The 13,480-nt window shown below is 34.6% G+C and overlaps 1 protein-coding gene across 4 annotated transcripts; it reads right to left on the reverse strand.

Moving 5' to 3' along the window:
* Positions 1 to 1,027: 1,027 nt before the first annotated feature.
* On the reverse strand, positions 1,028 to 12,766 carry PHOT1 (phototropin 1). 4 transcript variants are annotated; one of them, XM_022290498.2, is made up of 23 exons: positions 12,643 to 12,761; positions 10,631 to 11,368; positions 9,925 to 10,107; positions 8,701 to 8,792; positions 7,540 to 7,840; positions 5,875 to 6,094; positions 5,711 to 5,781; positions 5,522 to 5,628; positions 5,357 to 5,406; positions 5,106 to 5,210; positions 4,864 to 4,923; positions 4,696 to 4,785; positions 4,312 to 4,388; positions 4,049 to 4,133; positions 3,713 to 3,793; positions 3,401 to 3,504; positions 3,036 to 3,085; positions 2,852 to 2,958; positions 2,633 to 2,755; positions 2,191 to 2,353; positions 1,979 to 2,091; positions 1,692 to 1,832; positions 1,028 to 1,440 (listed from the first exon to the last, which is right to left on the reverse strand). In XM_022290498.2, the coding sequence occupies exons 2-23, from the start codon at positions 11,353 to 11,355 to the stop codon at positions 1,327 to 1,329; spliced, it is 3,162 nt and encodes a 1,053-aa protein (XP_022146190.1). In that variant the 5' UTR covers positions 11,356 to 11,368; positions 12,643 to 12,761; the 3' UTR covers positions 1,028 to 1,326. The 4 variants fall into 4 exon arrangements, 3 of the variants coding, with proteins under 3 accessions (XP_022146190.1, XP_022146191.1, XP_022146192.1); XM_022290499.2 differs by having other exon boundaries at positions 2,191 to 2,242; positions 12,643 to 12,759; XR_015789254.1 differs by lacking the exon at positions 2,191 to 2,353 and having other exon boundaries at positions 12,643 to 12,764.
* Positions 12,767 to 13,480: the final 714 nt, after the last annotated feature.

Raw genomic sequence — 13,480 nt, forward strand, 5'->3', positions numbered from 1 at the left:
ATAACAATAATAAAGGGCAAAAAAAACACTTTAATTATACGATTAATTTTTTTAGAAAAACAAACCAAATTTTTTGTTCAATAAAAAATGTTTCTGATCCAATTTCATCTCAGCCTCTCTTAATCTAATCCTTTTAATATACGATTTTGCCCTCGACTGTCCGAGCAATTTCGGTCTTCTTTGCAAGGTACGTTCAATCTTTTGTAATTTCAACGATTCTTCATTTTAGTTTATTTCAGTTCTGATTCTCTAAAAAATATGGCTACGTTTTAGTGAGGTTTTTTTTTTTTCCTTATTTTCCTCCAAAGAAGGTTAGATTTGCATGAATTTTGGCATCTTATCTATTAAGAATATTCAATATGAAATAAATGTAAAGAAATAGCTTGTAATATTTTTGTTAATGTGTACATTTTCTGTGAGGGTGAGAGCATCTTATTCATAGCACAACTTTTTTTTCTTTGATATCCACAAGTATTCGGACTAACTTATCAAAATAACTCAACAATTGGTAAGACATATATTCTTGATCTAAATATCAAATATTCAAATATTTGTCGTTCCATCGTAAAAAGAAAAATTGAAATCAATGAGATATTTACAAGACATAGGCATGCATATCCAAATTTTTAGTTTTCATCTTCCAATCGAGATAGGTGGTTTTATCTTTCATGCTTTTTGGATGTTTGCTTTCCCCTACTCAAAATATAAAATTATTCATATACATTTTTTAATACAATGTATAAAGATAAGACAGAGAATCCGAACTCACAACTTTACTTTTTAGTAGAAGATAGTACCTTTTAGACGGATGTACTAAAACAAAAAGGTAAATATTATGCAAAAAATTGGTATAATCATTGACTTGAATTATACTTAATCAAGACATTAATAACTTCCTTGTTTGAATTCTATACTTACAAAAACAAATGCTATAATATAACAATTATATTTTAATTTGTTTATAGTTACCATAAAAGAAAAAAATCGATACACGTACAATCAATACACAAAAATGAAAGCTCAAGACTGAACAAAACAATTACAAATTATTACAAATGAAGCAGACCAAGAGATTATTTCACCAACCACCATTACATTACAACACATTCTTATTACATTATTGGGAAAGATTAAATAAAACACTGAAGAAAAAGAAAGCCGCTTTTGAAGCCTAAAAAAAATTCACAAGCTAAAGCGACCAAACGCTCCAAAATGCTGCAGAACTAGGAAGGTGAAATTGATCAGAACAAATCAGACCATAAAATAATTATTTGAAGAGAGCCATTCCTTTGGAAGAACGCAAGCCATAATTAAGGAGGAAACTTCTCAGAAAACACTGAGTTCAAGATCTTTTAGATCAAAATCTGAAGTTTTACTTTTAATAGCATCTTTTTCAGCATCTGTTGTCTCGAAAAGAGGAGCTGCAAGCTCGGGCGGACTCTGGAAAAACAACCACACATATTAGTAAAGGAGGCTTCTTCATGAACATGTGAATGATGCAACGTCGAAAAATATTTAAGTGCTTATAGGTCAGAATTTATCATTTGCTTACCGCTCTTAAATTTTTAACCGGGGTAGAGAGACAAAAAATAAAAACATTTTTATTTTCAAAAAATTAAAAGTTGTCAAATTTTTAAAGGTTCTGACCGGTAAACATTAAAGTATTGTTCGATTGAGTTTGTAGTTTTTACCATGCAACGAACGAGCGCCCAATTGACTCCTCGGAAGAAAGGATGTTGTTTGATTTCGTTTGCTCCTTCTTGAGAACCCAATCGGTTTTTGGGGTCTCTATGCAACAACCTGAAAATTAACTGCTTCGTACTAAGACTAGCCTGCAACACAAAAGGATTTTTCTCATTTTTAGTTTTCAACCGACCAAAACCGACGTATGGTGAAAGAAAATAACAAAGTCCGTATGGTAAAAGAAAGATAACTTTGTATGCTAGTTTCGAATAGTTTAATGATTAAAATGCTGTACCGATATACTCTTTGGGAATTTAAGATCCTTATGAAGAATGTTGGCGAAAGTTTTTTGCCTTGTCTTCCCCCTAAAGGGAGTGTATCCATAGAGCATCTCATAGATAAGGATGCCTGAGACATAAACCATCAAAAGAACATTAGTAAGGCAATCAAAATCAAGATATAAATCCTCAAACATTTTCAATCAGAAAAAAGCAAAATGAAAAATACCCAAAGCCCACCAGTCCACAGCACTAGTATGGCCTGCCCCAGTTATGATTTCCTGCAAAAAAATTTGCAACCACTGGACGTCGACAAAGACAACGACAACTCGATCTACCAGTAACACAAAACATGCAAAGGAGAACAGATCAATGTGTATCATCCCTTGTTCCTGACATCAGGACGGAGTAAGTTTCCACCTTAAGCATGGGTTGTTTCAAACAAAAGGAAGAAGTTGTATGCATTTTATTTTACTTAATTTTCTTAGCTCCCCCTAGGGGTTAGGGGGACTGCCTTTTTAGCCTTTTTCTAAAGGCTCTCGTGTGAACAGACACTGATATAATGGGTGAAAATGAGCAAATTTTTTAGTATACTATTTGTTGTTTCTGGTCGAAATATGCGAATTTGGAAACTATCCAATGATTTTATTACTGTTGCAAGTAGTACAAACCGGTGCTATGTACTCTTCAGTACCAACGAATGAGTTGGATGCTCGCATGGGTTCAGCCATAAAGATTGGAGCCTGTTGAGATTTTGATTGCTTTTTCTTCTCATTTGTGGTTGGAAGCAAAAGCTGCAGAGTTCCAGAAGCAGAATTCACATCAAGAGAAGTCATATAGCTTACTAATGAAAAATGCTTCCTAAATTAGATCTAGAACATATGGGATACCTGAGGTTTGCAAGAAGTCAAACATGACAAGTCAAAATCTGTCAAGGCAACATGTCCATTGCTCTGTAGTAGAACATTTTCGGGCTTCAAATCCCGGTAAATTATCCCTGAAAGAAAATTATAAAAATTCAGAGTAACTTTTAGGTTCATTTAATCAGGTTCTCAATAGTAAACATGACCTTACCTTGACAATGAAGATACTCTAATGCCACGACAACTTCAGCAGCATAAAACCTGCATCCACCCAGCGAAAAATCAAATCTTACAAACACTAAACATAAAAATTGAAATTCAGCAAAAAAAGTTTCACATTTACCAATGATGAAATGTAAGTTCAGTAAACAAATTACTAAGAGATTTAAGTTTACATCTGCTAGCAACATATCATTCATCTCGGTGGATAAGACACCTATTAATATTATTATCATTTATCTCAAAGTTCGATGGTTTGATCTCACACCCCGCAGAACTAAAAAAAAAACTGATAGAAACATCCCAACTTTGGTTCAGAAGTGAAGTGTTAGGATGCCAAGTTTTGGTTTTATATACCTTACAGCATCTTCTTTTATGACCTTTGTAGGTTGTCTGTCCAAAAGCAGAAAGAGTTCCCCACCAGGGCAGTAATCAGTTATAAGACAAACATGTGTTTTTGTCTGCAAAATAGCTCAAAATTTTATAATTTTAATTTATTAGACCATAAAAGATGAATGAGGAGGTACATAAAGAAAAATTAAATCAACAATCTATTCACATTCAGCTTAAACAGCTGTTCTATTCAACCCACTTAGACATTTTTTACCGTTTCAGTAAGCAAGAAATCCAATGTAGATTATTTCTTCAGCGTCTATCTAACTTTCTAACCTGAAATGAAGCATATAATGCAGGAAGAAAAGGATGATCCAACATGTCAAGTATTTCTCTCTCTGCGCAAGCTCTATGCACCTGTACAACAAAACAGAATAGAGTTCCTAAATAAAGTAGGAGAAATCCAAAGCCGAAGTTTAAATACTACGCTTATCAAATGAATTGTAAAAACAGAAATATTTTTCCTCAAAACAATTTAAAATATCTTATCATCGACTTCTTCCGAATCCTATATTTCTTTGAAGTTCTTGTACAACATATCAAGGCCTCTCAAATTACCAGTAGAAAAGTCAAATGTAATGTTAAAGAATGGAAACCAAAATATTGCAATACCTTGTTGCGGTTAAGCATAACACCCTTATCCATTGCCTTCATTGCAAAATACTGATCTGTCCCGCACAGTTCAACCAAATGCACGCTGCAGTCGACAACATAAACATGTCACATAAACATAAAAGAGTGATTTGTGCTAGCTTAGTGATACACAATAGACATTACATGGATTTGTTCAATATTGTAGACTAAACCAGTCGGATAAAATGACAGTGATTCTTCCAGAACAAGATGGATAAAAATGGGAAAGAAACAACACAAACCTGCCAGTATCACCTGATCCCAAAGGTTTAACTGGCCTGAAATGTTTCAGTCCTATTGGTTCTCCGCTGTCCAAAATCTGTTTTAGAAGAGGTTATACATCAATTAACTTGAACCGAAAATAGATGCAAATTACAGATGATGCAGCTGAGTCTTATAAAGAACTCACAGGTAGATTCCTACCGGATATTCATCTTTCTTAGTTTCTTATATATATTATTGGAAAACGTACGTGTAAAACTAGGATGGCGAAGACATGGGATTCCGTTTATACTACTTCCAAGTTACAATTACTTGTGACAATCTGTTCACAAGAGGGATTAGTTATCGAAAGACTTTATGCTTTGAATGCAATATTCAGGCCAAAAAGGTAAAATGAACAGTACCTTCTGGATAGCCTTCCAAGAAGGACTATCCTTTCTGTGAGGCTTTGGTTGGACCACCTTGGAATGATTTGCCCATAAATCTTCTGGTGTCTGTAGGTTGCAGATATTTTCTTGTAAGAAACAGAAACTTCAAATTGTTTCAAGAGATGTATTAACAGTTCGACATACCAAATTGGCGTCGGGAAGTTCTCTAGCCGCCAAATCAACATTTTCTGCAGTTTCTTTTATCTGGCAGTGGACATTAAGTAAACATGTCACAGTAAATCACCGAATAATCTATTATAAAGGCAGAGAAATGAATCCTTCCAACAATACTCTCTTTCAGGAACAATAGATTAATGTGCAAAAACTGGTTCCAAATGCAAAGAATCTTAAAGTGCGATGAAAATTAAAATATAGAAACTACGGACCAATTTTACACCCTCTTCTGCAGTATCTTGCGGTATGCAATTGCTTAGCGGTTCCACATGCTGACTGCCATCGAGTTGTACTCCAATAAAATACTGGACTTCTCCCTGTTCGCAAAAGCAAGCACTTACCTTTTTAAGCTCAAAACTATGGCCATGTTATTCATAAAACAACCTCTTGATATATATTTGATTCAAGATATAGGTCAAAAGTTAACAAGTTTATGTCTTTTAGAATCTTCAGAGAAGAGTACCTTCTGATCACGCATAGGCTGTAGATGAAACAGGTTCCAAAACTTCTTACCTGCATCGAGATTCAATAAGAAAAAGAAATAGATAACTTTCAAATAAACACAATTATTTATCTCCCGTTCAAGCGACATTATTGGAGTTCACAGATCTATGACTAACAAGCATACCAGTTTTCGTGTAGTTAATAAGTTGCACTGTAACTTCCGTTTGGTTGTCGATTGCATCTCTTATTTTCCTTACGGTGGCTCGATCGGTTTCAGGTCCTTGCAGAAACCTACAACATCCAGAATAATAACAGATAATTAGTCCATTCAAAGTCCATTCATGCCTTATGTGAAGAGGAAGTTTGAACATGCCTGCAATTTCTTCCCAAGATTTCTTCTCTACTATACTCGGTTAGTTCCAGGAAGCTATCAGAAGCAAATATCTGAAATAGAATTAGAAACATTCAATTTCTTATTCATTACTCTTTTGTTACTCAAAAACAACATAATATGATCGGTTGAGGAAAGAATCTTACAATGGGATTGTCAGGCAATCGGGGATCAGTAATGACAAAGTTTTTCTCTATACGTTCGAGGGTAGTAGCTAAATCAATACCCTTCCTCATTTCTCTCTGCCTTACTTTGTCATCAACGCTATCTGGCCTCTCATCGTCATCTGTCTCATCATCGTCGTCTGAGCCATCTTCAATGTCAATGTCAAAGCTTTCAACATTTGACCGACTTTTCCTCTTAATCCTTATTGATAAGAAGAGATTTTATGAGGAACTTTTAAGTCTAGATTTTATGTAATGAGATAGATATATGCAGGCCTATGCAAACTCACAAACATACATTTAACCATGAACAACTTTATCTATCTTTAATGTATTAAAAATTGGATTCAGAATCAGTTTTGAATTTTTTTTTTAATTATTATTTCCCTATATGGTGTTTTTGTCGATTTAATGTTAATATTAGTTAGATTATCTTTTGATAAGGTAAGAGTTTAAATTGATGTACACAACTTTTTAGATGATGATAAATAAAGTGGGTGTTTGTAAACCATTTAACTAAACCAAATTTGTCTAATACTCATATTTTAAATAAACTATAAGATCACCCCTATCATGATTTATTTTTTGATCTTTTATTTTCATTGAAATTAATAACTCAAGTCTAAAACATTTCCTTCTCTTATTTTTAAACCAACCAAAGAAATAAAATAAGAAATGAAATAATGATTTATTTTATCCCAAAAAAAAAAAAAGAATTAAGATAAAAACAATTAATATACGTGTACAAAAGTGAAACAATTAAAATTCAATAAATCGTAGGCACCTAAAAGCGGACAGGTGTTAATTACCGAACAAGTGTCAATTACCGCTAAGTTAAACTCATGTTGACACTATTTTTTTAATATTAATGTCATAATGATATCATTATTTTACAAAAAAAATAAAAAAGAATGTGTCACAATGATAATCCTTCTTCAAATTCTATCAATTAAAAAATAAAAAAACTTATGTTAATTAAAATATTTTATATTTCAATTAATTTTTATAGAAAATAAAAGATAATATATCATAACGAACTTTTCAATATTAATTAGTGGGAATTACAAACATAGCACAAAAAGAATGTGTACTCTTATATATGTTTAAAATTTTACAAAAATGATATAAATTGTAAACTTATACAATTATAGACCAACCAAAATCCACTTTTGTGAGATGTGACATTTTGGTAAAAAAAAAACAAAAGGAAAAGTAATCATATTTTTTAAGTATAGGAATGCGCCATTTAGTATAATTTCCCTATTAAGTTATTATATTCAAAATTTTATTTTTAAGACAACCTGACAATTTTAACGCAAGATGCAAGTCAATAAACCAGTCACTTCAATTTACTTAAAAGAGTCATTTAAAAAAAAAGAAGAGTCTTTTTCAGTAGAATTAATTTTAAGAAAAAAAAGTCATTTCAATCGCAGGAAGTAAATCTTTAAAATAATAATAATAATAATTAATTAAGAGTTAAATATTTAGAATAAAATTTTTAGGTCGCGAAGTCGAACATCCACCCCATGCTCAAACAAAAACAAAAAAAAAAGTTTCAAAAGAAAAAAGACCTGTCAAATAAATAAACATATCGGGACAAAAAATAAATAAATATAAAACATATATTATTCAACAAAAGAATCGTACCCCATAAATGAACGACGGCCGAATTTCTTGGGTTTCTTCTCCGGCAGCTCACTTATACGCTGCATCGACCTTCTACTTCTCCCATGTGAGTTTCGTCCAGTCGGAGCTGCGGCGCTCTCTGACTTTCGCCTAACCATGGCAGCAGCTTCAACTCTAAGGTCGTCGCCGCCGGATTTTCTAACTAACCGGCGGCTCATAGATTCACTTAGAGCTCGAGGCCTGGATTCGCTTAGAGACCGAGGCCTTTTCACCGCCTGCACGAGTTCCGTTACTGAACTGGTAGCCATCTCTTTTTGCCGGGCTGCAACAAGATTGTGCAGATTATAATAAAACGAAAACAAAATTACCAAAATTCAATCATATTTACAGCCCCAATCCAAGCCAAATTCACACTTGCATATTTGGAGGAAAATGAAAAGTTAACTACCTTTAAATATTTTTGAAATTTTGAAAACACTACTTAATTTGTATTTTAGTTAAAATACAATCAACAACATTAATTAATTAATTAATTGTCTTGACTTTAATAAGGGTTCGGTCCAACTTACATGTATTTTTACTAATTTGTGAAACAACTGTCTTGACCTTAATATTAAATTCAAGCAGATGTAGCCACCTTACATTTCATCTAAACTTTTTACCAAATACTTTTAAACTTTTAAAAAACAATTTCAGTACACTAAAAACTATCCCAAAATACAATGAGTCTCATTCCATTCTCTCCCCTTTTTTTCTCTTTTATAATTTTGAATGGTAACTCATAATATTAATTAACAACAGCCAAATATTTCTATTTCTAATAATGAACATTACACATCATGTCCATACGAAGATCTAAAAAAACATTCATGTAAAACATCACACAGAAGTTGGAAGCTTCCGCGGTTGGCTCATTTTCTCTCACAATTATCATAGAAACAAAACTTGACGCATGATGATGATAAGTATCGAATCCATAATCTAAGAACTTAAATTGATGAGTTACGGTAAATTTAATCATTTATCAATATTTAACATCCTATTCTCACAATTTTATTTTATTTTCGGATATACTTACGAGCTGAACTACCCTATAACATCAAATTCAATTAGATGGTTCCAACTTTTCTAAATGGGTCCCAAAAGAAACCATCATGTAGAGAGGGAGGTAATATACAATACCATCATAACGAATCAAGGATTCTGGCAAGCCATTGGGACGGACCATCTTATCTTTGAAGCCCTCTGTGTGTTTGCTCACCTCCACTTGCATTCTGCCAAATCAGCAGACAAATAAAAAAACAATAATTAAAGATAATTAAAAAAGGCAAAAGATAATTATTGTTCTTATCTCCTCATTAACTTCGCTTAACCAACATTCTTTTCTGTTATCAATCACAGTCCATTAAAGATCAGACGGTCATGGTTTATCATCAGAGAAGAAAGGAGGGGGCCACATTCCATCGCAATCAACCATTGAATCAGTAGGCAAGACGACAGGGACAGCCACCCCCAGTGGGCAAAACAATTTAATAAAAGTTGGTTGTTTATTATTACAGCGACTTGGAAAAATGCCCACTTCTAGTTGATCATGTGACATGTTTTGTAATACATGTCACATTTTTTCCATAAAGTACCATCTTGATTTGGCATGCCCATATGCCAAAATCTTCCCTTCATCAGACATAGATCCTACACTCAGACACCTTCCTGATTTCAAGGCTTTGGAATTATTTTTCCATAATTGAGTTTCATTTCTCCCTCTCAAAAAACACACTCCCGTGACTTCATATCTATAACCCATCCCACCCTATGATAGCTATATGGCCTCAAAAAGCATCTCTATTTTCAACCTGCTATTTTGATTACTATCACAGCTATATGGGCAGGAGCTCAATAGCTTCAAAGAATAATACTTACCTCCTCACTTGTGAATCTGACCACTCCCTCCTTAAATTTAGTGGTGATCAGTGGAAGATTCAAAAGTAAGTATTATTCAAACACCTGGATTTACCATTCCTCAGTTGGACTAGTTCAACTCATTCGGGATAATAACATATATATGAACGGGTAATCAAAGCTTTAAGACTTCAATAACATCTAGATCTACAATTCGTCACATGTACTAGACCAATTAATTCAAGGTAATAACAAGATATATGTTATATCATAACTAGATGGTATAATCAAACTCTATGACTCCAAAGACATCTGAATTTACCATTCTTTCGCTTGGACCAGTATTAGACTGACTCATATGGAGCTTCACAAGTTAGAAGAGTGAATATGCAGTGGAATGAAGATGCAAAGACAGAAAAAAAGAAAATATACAGTTTTGAGGGGACCATTTGAAAGCACCAAATGAAACAGAGAGAGGCGCATATAAACAGGGAGATTAAAACTGACCCAATAAACTTGAGAACTTTCCCGTCATCATCTTTGATAGGTGAAATAGTAAGTAGGTTCCAATACGGGGTCCCATCTTTCTTATAATTCAACAACCTCCCACAGTAACTCGTCCCCGCCTGTAAAGCCTCTCGGATCTTGGCCACGTCTTCTGGGTCTGTATCTGCACCCTGTAAAAACCGACTGCACATCCACCCCCATTAGTCCCCTCAGTTAAAAAATTCTCTACAGTCAAACTTCTGGTATTTCAGAGAGTTTCGTCACCGACAGATTCTTCAATAAGAAACAGATGAACTATCTAAGAAAATATTGAAACTCAGACTGAAAGACTTTCCCAGAAAAGCGAGAAGGTAAAATATGTTGTTCTTATAAAAACTCATTTCCTAAATTCAAGTTCAAGTAAGAAGGATTCATCATTAAGAAATAAAGAACTCCTAAAATAATTTAGCAATTCTCTCCCTCGAACTGTCAATTTCTTTCTTTAATTAGGAAGTGTTTATGCCCTTAATAGAAATTCGCTACTTGAAATTGAAAATTATTCAGAATTCGAAACTATTAAGATAAAGTTCAATTTACAAGTTGAATGATGAATTCAACATGTATACGTATAAATTGTTTTCTGAAAGAAATTGAACAGTTGAAGTTCAAATGGAAACTAGAAGATTTGGGGGAAAATGGTTTGGCGAGTGAGAGAGACGAGACTTACCAATTTCTTCCAATAACCTCCTTGGATGTATAGCCCGTCATCTTGAAGAATCCGGCACTAGCATACATAATCGGATAATCCGGTTTCGTTGCATCCGAAACCACAAATGTTTGCTGAAATGTCGACAGAGCGTCCTTCAAGTCCTCGGACACTCTCGGAATCCCCCGCTCTCGCGCCCCGTCGTCCGACATGTCGCCCGAACTCCGCACCGAGTTATTCGAAGTTCTTCTCGAATTCTCCTGTTTGGCGTTAGGTTCATCGCCTCCGGAAGTTCGAACTCCGACGCCCTGAGGCTTCCCAGTCTCCGTGTCGGTTTTCAGCACCAGTCCCCACTCGGCGGCGCGTTGGGCGGCGGAACCGACTTCGTCCGGCGATTGCGCCCTCACGGCCGGAGATTTTTCGCTGAGAATCGCGGAGATAGTCTTCTGAGCGAGCGGCGACGACGGCTGGGAAGGGTTGGCGTCCTTGAAGGCCATCCATGATGTAATCTCATCGGCGGTTTTTCCGGCGGCCGGTTTGGCTGCGAGGCGGGACGAGTCCGATTCGGAGCTGGTACGCGCAGGCTCCACCCAATTGGGCCACGCAGGATTCGGCCGCGGAATCGAATTGATGGAGCGGGAGGAGTACGTGGAGGAGGGATTGAAAACCTCGAGCGAGCCCCGAGAATCCCTAGGAAATGGCGCGAGAGGGGAGGATTTGGGCTGAGCTTTATCCAACGGCTCCATAAGATCTCTCTCTCTGCATGAACATCACAAAACCAAAATATTCAATTCTATATATAATTATATTCTCTCTCACCTCCAAACTTTATTATCCAACTTTACTTTAAATTTTTTATTTTTATTTTTTTGAGAAATACTTTAAAAGATATTAATTAATAATACTAGGTTGGCCAAATTAAATATTTCAGTCTTACAAATATCCTGTAGATTTCAATCTCATATCAAATGAAACACCCATGTAGTATTTTAAAATTTTTAATTAGCTTTTTAATTGAAAATTTCATTTACTTCATTTCTAAGTTTAAATATTATTTTAGTATCCATATTTTTAACCTTTATCGTGCATTTTAGTTCATATATCTTTAAAATTTGTAATTTTAATATAGACACTTTCAAAGATTACGCGAACTAAAATTAATATTTCAAAAAATATAAAGATTAAAATGAGTAAGAATTAAAAAGTAGATATCATTTTAAGAGTATTGTTGCTAAAATATACTAAAATATAATTTTTAATTGCATAAATTGAAATTTATATATATCTCTCTCAAGAAAACTACAAAAGTGCACTGAAATTGACAGAAACTGATAAATCGTGAAAATAAACCGGGTTTCGCGAGGTCCAATCTCGATATTATTGGTCTTGCGTGCGAGTCCACGTGGACCGCTCGTGAAACGGTATGGCAGAGGCGAGACGACGACGTCTTGTTGATCGGATGGAGAAAAAGGAGGTAAATAGAGGGATATCAGGAGGGTAATAAGGTCATTTCAAGTTCTTCGCCGGAACTGTCATGTGGTAGTTACATTACATGACGGAACGCTTGAACCCATTTCCAGCTATTTCGGAGGGCAGTATCGTAAAAACCGATTTGGAAGAACTTAAAACACAATAATTAAAAATTGAATGTGAAAAGGAATTATAACAATTTATAAGAACAGAATAAATCCAGAGATTTCGGTTTTCATAAGCGATTCTTGGAGCTCTCATAAATGAGAAACGTACAAAAAGACAAGAGAAGAAAAAAAAATCTTTCAGGAAAGAGCATTTCCAGCTAACCCCATCTCTGTGGTTCTAATTTGTGCCATATTTTTTTTTTCCATTTTTTTTTCTCTCGCAGTTGATATGACATTGGAAAATTGAATTTGACAGCTAGCAACTTGACGTAGAGTAGAGTGAGTCATTGAAAAAAATGCCAAATTTAAAACCAAAATCTTTTTGTTTCATTGTGTAGCCATTCAATTTTACTCTTTTTTTCTTTTTTTTATGGCAAAAAATAAATAAAGGGTTACCTGGGAGAAAGTTGTTGGTTGGGAATTGGAATGGGAGTGAGAGACAAAGAGGAAGCAGAAGCAGAAGCAGAGAGAGGAGAGTGGCAGTGGGAGAGTGGGAAAGGGGACTTTTTAAAAGTGCTTTTGGAATCAAAATGAATGAGTGAGTGGAAAAGGTTAAGGCTCTCCCATTTCCTAAGGACCCCAAAATTCACATGATTTTCGGCTTGGTTGCGCCCATTTTCATGCTCAACGATGGAGCCAAAGCAATGAGAGCAGTGGGTTTTTTTTTTTTTTCCTTTTTGGCTGTGTGTTTCTGGCAGTTGGGTTTATTTATATGTATAGTTGATTTTTCGAAGTGACAGGCAATGCAAAGTAGAAATTGACGTGGGCTCGGTTCGCTAACTTTACACCAATGTGGTGTTTAGTCAAGTATACTCTAATGTTTTAGTTGAGATTATGTTTCTTTAAGGAGGTGGTTAGGACTCTACTTTTAACACGAGAAGCATTGGAGATTGTTGCTCAACACATTTTCTACTCGCAATTAAAAGATTTGCCGCAAGAAGTTTGACATTCCTTGAATTGTCAGTAAATTTTCTAATCAATAGAATCTAGTTGGAGTAGAGTAGAGCTCAAGTTCTAGACACATTAGTCCTTTTTCCTCGCCATAATTGTGGCAGTTGAAGTTGAAGCGTGAATAGACTTATCTTAGTGGGAGAGGGCCACATGTTTGTACTTATTTTACCCCTAACATGTATGATAAATAATTAAATATATCCAAAATGTTTGAGGTAATTCTTGATTAAATTTTTAATATTTTCTTAAATTCCTAGTTTTACTTCTAAGGTATCATTCATTC

Source organism: Momordica charantia (genome assembly GCF_013281855.1).
Source record: "Momordica charantia cultivar OHB3-1 chromosome 2 unlocalized genomic scaffold, Mcharantia_2.0 BLBB01000002.1, whole genome shotgun sequence".
NCBI lineage: Eukaryota > Viridiplantae > Streptophyta > Magnoliopsida > Cucurbitales > Cucurbitaceae > Momordica > Momordica charantia.